This window comes from Calonectris borealis, chromosome 19 (assembly GCF_964195595.1).
Source record: "Calonectris borealis chromosome 19, bCalBor7.hap1.2, whole genome shotgun sequence".
Classification (NCBI taxonomy): domain Eukaryota; kingdom Metazoa; phylum Chordata; class Aves; order Procellariiformes; family Procellariidae; genus Calonectris; species Calonectris borealis.
The window spans coordinates 5,650,595-5,664,284 of NC_134330.1; the positions used below are offsets into that span (position 1 = coordinate 5,650,595).

The 13,690-nt window shown below is 39.5% G+C and overlaps 1 protein-coding gene across 5 annotated transcripts in view; it reads right to left on the bottom strand.

Moving 5' to 3' along the window:
* Positions 1-13,690, bottom strand: part of TAOK1 (TAO kinase 1) — a 68,537-nt gene that overhangs the window by 15,520 nt on the left and 39,327 nt on the right. For 4 of the 5 annotated variants that reach the window (XM_075168645.1, XM_075168642.1, XM_075168644.1 and 1 more), the window contains 10 exons: positions 12,281-12,326; positions 11,253-11,349; positions 10,361-10,474; positions 9,492-9,583; positions 6,868-6,961; positions 5,377-5,458; positions 3,244-3,411; positions 2,171-2,374; positions 829-963; positions 7-243 (listed from right to left, as the gene is read on the bottom strand). In XM_075168645.1, coding sequence (XP_075024746.1) covers positions 7-243; positions 829-963; positions 2,171-2,374; positions 3,244-3,411; positions 5,377-5,458; positions 6,868-6,961; positions 9,492-9,583; positions 10,361-10,474; positions 11,253-11,349; positions 12,281-12,326 — 1,269 coding nt within the window. The remainder of the gene's footprint in view (positions 1-6; positions 244-828; positions 964-2,170; positions 2,375-3,243; positions 3,412-5,376; positions 5,459-6,867; positions 6,962-9,491; positions 9,584-10,360; positions 10,475-11,252; positions 11,350-12,280; positions 12,327-13,690) is intronic. The other variant, XM_075168646.1, reaches the window with a different exon arrangement.

Genomic DNA, 13,690 nt, shown 5'->3' on the forward strand with positions numbered 1-13,690 from the left:
TCCTACCTCTTTTTCCATGGCTGCTTGGTGCTTTTTAATTAGCTTTTCCATTTCTGCAGCAAAATTGTTACGCTGTGTTTCAAGATCTTTGTCCAACCTGAGGCGATGCTCGTCCATCTCTGCCTTCAGTTTATTCTCTAATGCCATCAGTTGCTTCTGGTGTTGCCGTCTCATACGTTTATAGCCAGACATCTGCTCTCGGAGTTCAGAGTCTTGTTCATGTTCCTGCATTTGCCTTGTCACCTAGGAAGATAGCCACATCAGGCCAAAGCAAGTTAATGCTTCCTAATCTGCTTTTCAGCAGTCTTCAAACCACAAAAGAAAACGATTCAGTAAAGAAATATGATTTTGTTGTAAAGAAAAGCACACATGCTAATGGCAGCAGAGCAGATTAAAAACTGAATTCTGCTGTACAAGATAAGCTCACATGGGCTCCAGCAGAAAAACTGTACAATTGTTATAAAGTTGGTACTAAATAATGTCTTTTTAGCCCACTGCAATATGAGTGTGCATATATACACACATACACACACAAATATACATAATACACATATGAAAATAAAAGCCAGCTTACTAATATAAACGGTTTCCTGCATTCTGCTAGGCATATTGGTTTTGAAAATATCTAGTATACACAAATTACATTTGCCCAGGTGTCGCATTTAAGCTTTTATTAACTTACATTAAACTATTCCAGTGATTATATCTCAGTCAATGAGGACAGCTCATATTCTGATGAAATCCTAACAGCTCTATGTAGTTTCATGGCGCTATGTTCAAAGGCATCCTTTCCTATACAACTTCATCAAAATAAAAACCTCAACATACCAGCGATGCTGTGCGTATAGTAGCAAAGTGCTCTCGGTTGCGATAATGAGACTTGTGGCGAGATACTTGGGGAGGAGACTGGGGTTCTGATGCTCTTGTTCGAGGATCTGTTTCCTCTCTATAGTTTTCTTCCTCCTTATCAGCAAATATTAACGTGAGAGAATAAAAAGAATCTGTGTTACTAAAGATTTTTATTTTGGTCTGGTTCAAAAGACATTTAAAAGGAAGAAAAACCATTTTACGTTCAGCAGCCCTGAAAGATCCTCCTGCCAATAAGTTGAGTGAAGGAATATACTGCAACAAGAGCTCTGATCTAGGATCCTTGCTTTTGGAAATTTCATTGCGCATTTTTATTACTAGGAGGAAAATTACTAATTAAAGCTGAAAATGAGAAAAATAAATTGAAAGCTGAAAACTGAGTTAAACAGTTTACTTCAACAAAACATAAAAGCTATAAAGTAGATTATATCAGGTCTGAAAGACAAAAACAACATCTCTGTAACCCTGAAAGACAGAGGAAGATTTTCATTACACCCACTACAGAAATACCTCAAAGCAAATTTTTAAATTTGTCATGGTGTATTCCACATTCTTATTTTGAGTTTGTCATTCATCACAGAGCGATTAGTAGTTAGATATGATATACTAACTCACTCCCCGAGGAAATACCTGCGTCTTTGTTGCATATCTGGGCAAGGAACAGAACATTCTAACCACACCTATCATTAGCTAGGGAAACGCTCCTGCTTTCAGAAAAGGTGTGATAACCCTCCACAGCAAGAGCGGTACAGTTCAGAGGGATGTTCCCCAGTTCTATCCTCCATCGTGCAGAGGTAAAGCAGGGGAAGCTTGCCATGGCCAGGGTTCTGCGTTTCTTTTTCTGTGCATCTTCGTTCATTAACCAAATATTGGAATCAAGTGCTGGGAAGCTGTGTGCTTCAGGAACAGATTTCAACCACTGCTGTGGGTTTTGTATTTAAGAATTCACTAAGAGGTAAAAAGGGGAAACCCTCACATCCTTTTGTCCCATTAAGCAGTGCTCTGCAAGTTAAGGGCGCTAAATAAACCTATTCACAACCTGCCATTCCAAGTCCTTATGGTAAAACAAACTGGTTTTGAAACAATTCAGTTAGTAAAATAATTTTTAGTAATCAACAGAAATAAATTAGCTTCACAGCAACCTTCCGAAGTTTCCAGCGCACATTAATGTATTGGGACACAATATTAGAAACTGCAGATAATGATTTAGGATAGGAAGCACGTGACTTTTTGTCATTGTACCAACCAAATCCTCTCCCACTTTACACCTTCAAAGTTATTCAGGCAAAAATCCAATGCTTACCGGCTTTAAATGAATGACAGAGCTATTTGACATCACGGTGTGGTCCCCCTCCATCATATCCAGTTCGCTCTTATCATCCGAGGCATCTGGAAGACTGTTAACACTACTGCTTTGGCTACTGGCACTGATAGACATACTAGGAATGGACTGATTACTTCCGACACTATTCACTGTTCCTGTCCTGCCGACACCGTGATCTTGTTCCTAGGAGAAAGGAATTATTAAGAAAATCCAAATCCATCACAGTTGTATCTATGGATATTACCAAATGAAATGTTCATTCCATTCCTTTCTAAAGGCATCTACCTGCCATGTCATGGCAGTTCCCACCCTCCAGGCACTGCCATGAAACACTTCTCTTCTGGGATGCTGGGGAGAGAAAGAATCAACCTTGTCAAGATTAACTGGCTGATGTCAGATTCTTTTCAACAGTGAGCCTGTTAACAAGCTGAATTCTATCATGTATCAGCAACGGCGCGTTACCAGAAACTGTTCTGACACCGGCGTCATCTAAGTGCTCAGCTAGGACCCTGCACCTCGCACGGTTCCTTTCTGTACACGAGAGAACTGCAATTCAGAGAGTCTCAATTTCTGCACGGTGACTGCAGCATGCAACTCAAAAAAGACAATGAATTTCCTTGACAACTTTTCTTCTTCTTTTTTTTTTAAATCAAGTACAAATTTCTATGTCTTAGACTCAGAACAACATTCTCCAGACAAAACTAGAAGACTGTCAAGAGCCTTGTATATATGGTCAAAATAGAGGTTAACTGCAGCTGCTGAAAGAGTCCTCAGGAGGCCTTACAAACAGGCAAAGAAAGCCAGGATTTACAGAACTGGAAGCTAACTGTTCAAGCATGAACACATGGCACAGCTTCCCGCCAGCACTAGGCATCTACCCTGCGTGTCCTTGTTTGTGCCTTGAGGTAGCTTTATTCCAAGCACAGAGAGGAAGGCAGTTTACAGCCAGGTGTGTAAACAGCCTCCATTCGTTTCAGCAATATCTGAGTTGTGGTTATTTAAATGACAGCATCATTCTCTGGTTCAGTGATGAAATCCAAAGTTTCTCTCACCTCCTCCTCCTCCTGTGTTTCCACTGCAGGGCCATTGTGTGCCTCCTGGAAGAGGAGCTTCTTCATTTTACGATACTGCAGGTTGTCCAGTTCTCTCACTGCATCCTTTGTTCTCTGAATCAAGTCTATTAACACTGTTTCGGGCCGCTCCCGAAGAACAAACATGTGCTGTAGAACACACAAATAGGTGAGTGACCTCTTATGCCTCCAGCGCACATGCTTTGAGGATACAATTATGAGCTCGAGTTGGGTTTGTTAGCCCCCTTCCCTGCACAGGAGGAGAATACCTTCACAGGTTACATTGGCACTATTTTTAGACTTCATGATCCAGATAGATTTCAGAATGATTGCTTTCTGATGGGAGACATCCACCAAAAAGTAAAGATGTAAAAAAACCAGAAATGGTATGTCACATACCATGAAAACAGGCTCAGTTTAAACCTAGACTTCTTTGGATGTTGGGGTATTTAGAGACGTTATATACTTGTGGTTTAGAGGGGGAAGAGCAACAAATAACATATAAATGCTAAAGGTGTTAGACTGGTTAAGTATCTCTAACCAAAAGTTAATTAACTCATCAGCTAACTCTCACTATAAAACCCTTTTCCTTGTTTAGAAAAGCTTGAGAGTCAAGTATTCAGCATACAGCTCTGAGTCATAAAATAGGCCGTGAACCTTCAAGCCCAGCCCTAGAACAGTTAGCCACGTTATGCTCTTTTTTTTGGAAATATTCATTGCATTTCACGGCAAAGGGGGCTACATTTTGCCAATAGGTAAAACAAGTCCTGTCTATGTATGTCAGAAGCAGCTTTTGCAGTCTCCAGATGAAATGTGCTGTGCAAGCATGAGTCATTATTAACACCACCGCTAGTTTCATTTTGTTCCTTTGGAAAACTGCATTGCCATTTCCACCAAGTCACATTCCCTACCTGTCCCTGTAAAGTGGCATGCAGCTGTTTCAGACTATAGATATGGAAGGAATACATTCACAAACGTTTAATTTCCATCAATGTTCTCTTTAATTGTGGTGCATTGCTCAAAATAAAACCAATCTGCAGAATTCTGAAATGGCAGGACTACACACCCACACTGAAACCTTTACTGGATAATTGCATTTACTTTCTGAATACACAGTTCTTAAAGAAGCAAAAGTCCTCAGAACCACTTAAGTAAAAACATGCGAAAAGGTGATGATAAAACCTTCATAAATAGCATCCATTTCCCTCCAATGCAAAATTTTGGAAAACCGTTGTTTAGCGGAAACATGGCTGGGATAAAAAAAACACCAAAATAATGTCACAAGCACCGTAAAGAGAGTGACAAGTTAGCAAAATTCTGAATGCCACCTGATGCCAAAAGGAAATCCATCAAAGTCATGCTTACAATAAAGCAGCTCTATCATCTAACTTCTATGTGAGTTGCGTTCACTTAGGAACACGTCAGCTTTTTGCAACAACATTGGCTTTGTTTCCAGACTAGAGCAAGGAAAACCAAGTATCTGCAGCATACAGGAGCACAAATGAAGAAAAAAAAGCTAAGAAATAAAGCAGGAGAAGACCTGCAGAGGGCTGAGGCTTATTCATGTCAAGGAAACGTATGGGGAAGAAAAACTGCTTTTCTCTGCCCCCCTTCCCCCAGGGATACTATTAGAACAGCGGATTTCAGTTCTACGTGTAAAGCACATAGGTGATGGGAGAGGATAAAAAGCCTTTAGCAGTATATATAGCATAGAATAAAGAGGGAAGTAACGAAAGGTATTTGTTAACTAATGCATGGCAGCTCTGTCAGGATTAATCATAATCACTGGAAGGATAGACTGAGCTTAAGAAACTGAAAGTCTCGATGAGTTGATGGTTATCCAGTGTCACTTGCTGGGGCATCCTTTTAAGATGAGAACAAGGCTGGCTTGGAAAGCCACCTGGGGAACTGCCCGAGACACTGCAGAGGGGCAGTAAAGCTAGGACCGCCAGCTCGGGACGCTCCACAGCACCCTCAGCTCAAAGGTGTTAGGGTTAATGGGCAGAGAGAGCATCACTAACCGTAACCTAGTGCGGCAGGTGAGACAGAAGAGTGTCACAGGGCATGGCCCCTTTTTAATACCATATGGAAAACAAAAAGGAGAAGCAAGCCAACCTTCAGAAGCTCCTCTGATGTAGGCCTGTCTTGAGGAATTTTCTGGAGGCAAGAATCTACGAAGTTTCGAAAATAATCAGACCTGTGGCAAGGAAAGAGAAAAAACCAAACAAACATCTGAGTTAACCACCCCGTTCAATTTTCAAAGCTCATTAAGGAATCAAGACATTCACATTTGGGCACTGCTGGTAGAAAGAGTGGGGAGAAACCACACAGACCCCGTCCTCATACTACGGCTTCTGACATCCCTAGTCGAGCCAAAGCCCACCACTATTAGTATGTGGGCCCCTTGACCTCAGCTTCCAGACAAAATGTTTCAGCTTAAGAATGCAAAAATACGGGGCAATTCAAGAGGAAGGGAAGTTCCATGTAAAGGCAGACACCCACATATCTCAGGGCGAGCACCAATCCTGCCGAATTCTATACTGCACAAACTCTTCAAGGTCTAATCAGAGCCCCCGCCCTGTTTCACCTCTGTGTGCAGGTGTTTCATCCACAAACTGTATTAACACACAATTTCTGAAATGCTTTTGGCCCCTCAGACACAACTTCGACGCTATTGTGCAATCTGTCACAAGTAAGACTTAAGGTCATGATTTGTTTAGTAACACCTCTCCCTCCGTAAGCTAAAATTCTGTATTTTGTCCTTTCTTTCTCTGAACACAAGTTTTCAGAAGGGCAGGATTATACCCTGAAAACAGCAGCACATCAGTTGTACAGGTTTTATTTCTTTCCTGCCCCACCGCTCCCCCCTCCCATCATGTAATGAGGGGTTTTGCTACTGCAATTTTTCAGTAAATTAAATTATTGCATTTTTGGTCAGAAAAATGCATAAAATGAGTTGAATGTTTTGTCAAGCACAAGGGTGTGAAATAGCCTAACCAGAAAAATCTCAAAAGTAGAAAAAAAATTATAAAAATATGGCACAATGTATTTTGTTAGATGCCTAGGACTATGGCTCAAAAAAATGTAATTAGGAAGTTTTTAAATTTTGATATTAGTTTACTGTGTTTGCTGTTTCAAAGCACAGTTGTTGAGGCTGGGAGGCACAAAATGTTACTACTGTGCTTTATTCTTCTGAAGTTTATGCAACAGACACTTGCCGCACACAAGCAGTGTCTTCATCTTGCAAAGCAATACTTCAACAAAACAAGATTTAAGAATTGACAGTGTGGTTTGTGATTAAAAAACACTAAAACCCACATTTTTGGCTAGCCTGGGAGCTTCAAAAGTTTACTGACCCATGAACTGAATTTTTTACAGAATCTTATGTTCTTCCAGCAGCATGTCCTGTTTCTACTACATTCTAGAGTCTAAAATCATATTTAGTAATTGGACAATTTTGTATACACAAAAATGTATAGTGAACCTAATAAGAACCTTCCAGCTCACATCCTCCCAACAGGAATCCAGCCATTTCAAGAACTCAGCATGACAAAGCACTCCATTTACAGCAATTCCCTACAACATTCCTCCCTCAGTAATACTCACCATTCATTAGACTGTAGTGTAGGGGATTCATTCTGCGCTATGTGATATAAGGCACTCATTGCGTTCATATTAAACAAAGGAGGCTTCCTTTCCGCTACACACAAAAGAAAATAATTTTTATATAGGGAGATAGTCTCATGTTTTTGCTCTTTTTTAGTTTACATCCCTTTAAAAAGAAAACCACATCAGCAGAATCACTATTGCCTGAACACGGAACCCCAAACCAACCCTACCCTGCAATCAGACAGATATGTTGGCATATGTCCTATACCATTTCAGAAGATGAAAGCACTTTGAAGATCAAATGCCTTGTCCTCTCAAGCTTTTAAATTATGTGGTTTATCATAGTTGAGTTCTCTGACTCATTTTAATGTACTAAAATAAGAGTAAGTTAACAGTAAGCTCCATACTCGGTGTTTAGCCACTAAGCATTCTTGGTTTCATACCCCCCGCCTGTTTTTTAAGCTACAGTTGCTAAAAAGCTAACAAATATTTAATTCTAGCAGGACAGCAGTGATGAAGAAAAAGCTGGTTACAAGAACCATCAAATCACACTTCACTGACTAAGCACATGGGCAGGAAGTCAGTAACAGGCCAACTCTTTATACTATTTTGAGAGTTGCATTCTCTTTGGCTCTTCTCTCCCTTTCAAGCTTGTGTTACTCTTATAGACTGACACAGCATGAAAGCTTAATGAGGAAGGAGATGATCTCACTGTAACAACAAAATTGAAGCTTCATCAGAATGTTTATGGGGTAAACCTATAAAGCTCAGCCTCCCCATAAACCTTCCAGAGAAGCCGGTCAGGCCATGGGGACGTTCTTACACTAGTTAAAAGGTAACAGAAAACTTTCCTTCCTGAAAAAAACAAGCGAGGAAAAAATAATGCTAGTTTTCTTATTCTGCTTTTTAATTTTGAGTCGAATAGTAGCGGTAAGCTATGTATCAGAGATCACTCTTCACTCATTGCTATCAGAGGGCGGACTAAGCTCTACAAATTCCTCAGAACTGGTAAATTGAGGAGCTAAGCCTTTCCTCAAATGTAGCACTTTACCTTCTCTAATCTGTCAGATAAGCAGTTGCCGCTATGGAGGATCAGACTGATTATCCATTAAACTCTTTTAACGGACCCCTTAAACTATTTTAACTGACTGTTCTCTCTTTTTTCTCTTAACTCACCCGAATAAAATACAAATCCTTAGGAAACACTGAAACAGCCCTCAATGAGGCCATTTCTAAGTAACAGTTTGAGAAGACTACTAGAGGTCTCATTTTTCTGCCTTCTTCCCATGCTTGTTCAAACCAACACAAATGAGATAACCACACCGACGCAGACTACAACGCTCTACCGTCCTGACCTAGTCTCACCTCCCACCACGCTAGGAGCCGTAGACGAAGCGTAACGCTTCATATTGCAAAAAGGCAGCATGCAGCAAGGCACCCGGGGGTGTGGTGGCCATGAGCTCACTGCATTCCTGGAGCGCTGCAGCCAGCCAAGTCTCCTTACTCCACTCGGAGCAGGATTCTGTCATGACAGTCACACCCCTTCAACTTGCTTTATATTGGCAACCAAAAAAATCTCTGCTCTGAAGAAAGAATCTATTTCACGTCCTGGAAGAAAATGAAGTTGACAGTTTGGAATGCCAGACAGCATTTTTAGCTAAACTGTGAGTTCACATGGATTAGCGGGTTCCCGAGAGCTCTGGCTGCCCGGCCGGGCTGCTCCTCCACCGAGGTTGGTTTGGAGTACGAGCAATGAGATCTGACAAGGATGGTAGGACAGCCTCAGGTGCAACGAGCAGCACTGAACCTCACCATCCCAAGAAAAACTTACAGCTAAGTGCTTCCACAGAGCTGGATCCTGACTAACATATGAGTAAGGCTGTGCACGGTGTTGTGCTTCAGCGAGTGTATTTTTGTTTCAAGAAAATACTACACGTTAAATTTAAATAGAATACCATATTAACATAGTCCTTTTAAACGGATGTTCTGCTTTAAGGAGTCTGTTCTAATGGCAATGCCATCATTTCTTTTGGTTTTGGCTTATAGGTTACCACTTCAAAACTGGATTATTCCATACCTTTTTCTTTCCTTTTTTTTTTTTAAAAAAAAGAGATTTTCCAGCAAAATCTATTCACAAGTGACAACATACACTGAATATAGTTTTGAAGCTGTCCACTTACCCAAAACTTCATTATTGCAGGACTTGTTAATGTATCTTAAATTTTCATGCAAACAATATCAACTTATATAATTAAATATATTTTGACACTGGTACTTTTAATGGTTCATTTCTAAAGCTGTTCAGCAAATAGACTGTTTTTCAGTTCAAAAGTTAACTGCCTCTCCCACAGAACGTGAAAACCTTTAGTGATATAGCTTGGCTATTTTCTTTGTCTATATAACTTTTTCTTTGGGTAATGAAAATACCAGTTCAATAAACATCAAATTGGAGACTTGGTCTTGAATTCTAGAGAGGACATTTAGCTCTTTTCTCTAAAACTCAAGTCCCAGAGAAACCAGGACAAGGAAGGAAGCATAGCTCTTCTGCACTGTGATTCAGCTGAGTAAGTTCTAGGTATTAAATAACTACATTTTATAATTTTTCTAAGAAAATAACTTACCTAACTCAATACAGGTAATTCCAAGAGACCAAACATCTACTTTGCCATCATACTGCCCTTCATCCATGGCTAAAATCACTTCTGGGGCCATCCTAAAATAGGAAATTGGTGCTCATAAAATTCTGGGCAATGGAACACATTATCATCATCAGTATTTCAGTGAAACAGGCTGTTTCACTGATTTCAGCTACCATAAACAAATCATTCCCCAAGGTATCAGGCATGAACATGGGATACCGGGAACAAAGACCAGGCACCCACACTAGTAAAGTAGAGAGCCCGTAGAGAGGCTGCGCGATGTTCTGCTGTGCTTTGCCCAGCTCTCCCTTTATGAGCATCACCACCTTCTCGCCCTCCCATATTTCCAATAGTTTAGCTGGCTGGCCAACTCTGGTGAAATAATTATTGCGTGCAGTTGTGTAAACACCACAGATTAGGTGCAAGAGATCAAAAGCATACAAGGGATCTGCAAAGGGTTTTGTTCAATGAACCTGGCCTTTCCTATGAAAGAAAAAACACTTCAGTTATTTCAACAACCAGACGCGGTGAGAACATACGAATCGTTAAAACCACTGGGGGGAGTGATTAAAATATATTACAGATTATTCAATCCCACCTCTACCACTTAAAGTCAGCATAAGTAGAACAACAAAATATTTTTATTACTTTTTGTGAATTACAAATACAAGGTTTGACAATTTCTTGAAGCCAGAGACTACTATTTAATCTTTTTTTTGCAAAGTACATTTTATCACTTCCACAACTGGAAGATTACAAAGCTAGCTCCAATAAAGCTCAAGTATATTAAATATCCAATAAATGATCCTTTTACTTCACAAAGCCAGAAATGCGTAAAACCCTTGGCTTACCAATATGGCGTCCCCACAAATGAGTTGGCAGGAGATGCTATGGAAGCAGACCCAAAGTCAGCAAGTTTCACCTGTCCTGGCTCTGTCAGCAGGATGTTTCCTGCCTTGATATCTCTGGTTATAGAATACAAGTGTCAGTATTATTCCCCTCCAAAAAAGAAAACCTTCTATAGGAGAGACTACAAAACACACCAGTGTGAACATATGTTCAAGCTGCAGAATACCCACATTTCCTCCAAATACAAAATCTTTAACTTTTAGGTTAATTGCTTAACATGGTCCTTGATCTTGGTATCTAGTTTGTCTTAAAAATCAACTTAAAGTGGCACACCTGGATAAGCTTCATATACAGTTCAGCAAAACCTTCTGAACCAACTATGTCCTTCATAAATGTTTTTCAGAAAGTCCCAATAACGTAACTCTGCAAATCCTTTATCTTACTAAAATGCAGCAGGTACTTTAAATACAAAGAACATTTGCATCCCATACTTACTGCGTGCTTCTCAACCTGTGTGTTCATGTAAAACTAATTTTTCAAGTATTAGCGCTCCCTGCCGCCCCAGCAATCTTTGCCTTGCATTTGCTACAAGCTATTTAGGTGAACTCAGCCTGCCTTGCTAGTCACTGCTTCAGGGAACAATCAGCATCGTATCAAGTATTGAAAAGCTTAGCAGATTCAAAGCAATTCTGCAGAAATTACGAACACCAACTGTAAGAGATAGTGCATAAGGGGATACATAGCTTGCTAGTATTTGACTACTAGTTTGGGAGCATACAGACACTGCAAAAAGAAACTCTCTGCTTACAAATATTAAATTTGGGATGAAGGGGATACAATCAACAAAGTAAATTACCTGTAAGTGTGTGAGACAGCAAAAGTATAATCACTTACCTATGGATCATATTGTGAGAATGTAAGTATGCTAATCCCTGGAGAGCACCATGGGTAATTGCTGCTATTTCCACTTCTTGCAATGGCTTTTTATGAACTTAAGGAAAGAATTTATTTGAAATTCAATATTAAAGAAAACAATGCAGTTTGCAGCATACAAGTGAGTACTGTTAACAATGTAAACAGAGAGAAAATACAAAAACTTCATTTTTACTAGGTCCAGTATCAGAAGCAAATGCAAAAATAGTTCACAGCGTAGAGTACATTCTATAATCAGATGTAATCTTCTAACTGTAAACCAGCAGCTATTTACTATCAAAAAGAGACTACATTGCAATGATAAACTCCATTCCTGTTAGTTCTGTGACCATTCTCTCAAATACCTATTTGAGACTCAATATTCAATTTTCCATTAATGAAGCTAAATCCCAAACCTTAGAACTTAACAATTCACACATGAATAAATAAACTGTGGCAATACAGATGACTCTCCAGCAGCTCAGCCTTTTGTCCTGAAACGCTTCTGGCAAGGAAAGGAGATGAACAACTTACTGGCCGCACATATATCTTCAAAGAAAGTTCACTTCAAGAAGCCTGATAGAAAAACGACCCTTTAACAAAAGACCTCATCAAGGAAGATCCTAATACTGCTGCAGTGCTATTTTAGTCAACAGGCCTACAGTTGTTAGTAAGCATTAGGATCAACAGCAAGGGTTTTCAGAAATAAATCTTGAACTGTCATGACAGGAGAACCTAAAACTCAGAAGAAAATAAATAGCTGACTGACAACTTTAAAATAATATGAACCAAGGAGAAACTAGGCACCTAGGAAAGTTGATACTCTACAGAAGAAACACATTCTACAGAAAAACCATTACAGCCATGCAAGAATTTGAAAAATTGCAACTGTTCACACACACTCTGCCCCCAAATAAAACTATATACTCAAGGACAATTCTGTGATACTGTAACCTCCTACTTCAGTACTATACTTCTGACTTTCAATCAAATAAATGTGTGTGACATACCTTCTAGTAAGTCTGATGCTGATCCTAAACAATATTCCATAACAAGCTGTATGGGAAGAAATCAAAATATTTGTTACAAAATCTCTAATAGTAAATGCATGTTTTCTAGATTTCTACGGAGAAATTTGGAAGTAATCACTGGTGCATACAATGCAGACTGCCGTAACAAAACAAGTATTGCTCGTAACATAAGCCCCATCCTAGCACTGTCACACTGACCCCTCCCACAAGGACAGCTCCAACTGGAATTAGCACAGCCTTCCTGTGTAAGATACCAAGCAACAGAACTTGTAAGGAAGGCAAAAGCATATTCATAACCAGTTATGTATTCTATTACATATTTTATTTCATATGCACGTACTTAACAGGAATGTTAAATTGCACTTAACAAGCTTATCGGAGTATTAAAGGGCTATTTAGGGATTTACTTAAGATTTTGTCCCAGTCAGATTTCAAATAAGAAACTAAAACTTTGTCCTACAAATTTATTGAAGCTAATACACGAACAGTACTTGCAATTTAAACTATTAATTCAGCAATATGATTTCTTTAGTATATCATACTACAAAAATTTTATCAATGAGAGGTGCTACATCACACTTCTCATTTGACAAAATGCTCCCTCTGCATAGCCAATCGCATCTATTTCTACGCACACAATTTTATGCAGAGAAACTCAAATAAACCAAATTTAGTCTGGGGGGGGGCGTGCGGAGGGTTGGGGGTTTTTGTTTGTTTAAATCAAATGTATGAAACTGGGTAGGAAATTACAGCCAGAGATAAAACCAGCTACTTGGGTTTTGTCACCTAAACACATGTAGACAAAAAAGACAACAGAAGTAAACAATATACAACAGAAGAATTTAGTTAAATAGTAGAAGTATTAGCTGCTCGAAATATACTTTAGTTACAATTATCAGTAGAGATTCTAACCCATTTCATTAAAATACAACTGAACACTTATTTCTGGAACATATTCAGTCAACCTGTGAAGTACTGAACCATTAATACACAGTGGCACACCAAACGCATTGTTAGATGACCTGCAAGTAGCTAATGAAGTTGCCATACTTGCCTTCCAGTCAGTACAAGCAAAATTCTCACCTCTCCTTACAGCAAGAAAAGTGATGGATAAATTTGGTGGGTGTCCCCCGCCCCCGCTCTTTATTACTTACTTTAAACACCCATCCGTCAAGCTAAATACACTAGAACAACAGCACAATCGCCTTACTCTGCAAGTGAAAGGGAAAATTTCCCTAAATTGTGTTTCCAAAAACTACAGTCAGTTTTGCTGAGCATCTGTAAGGTCCTTGGCTACTCTCATCTGAGTCTGTGCCATGCAAATGTTCAGGTGCCTCTTGAAAGCCAGCTAGAGATATTTTAAAGCGCCCTTAACCAAGGCAAGAGAAG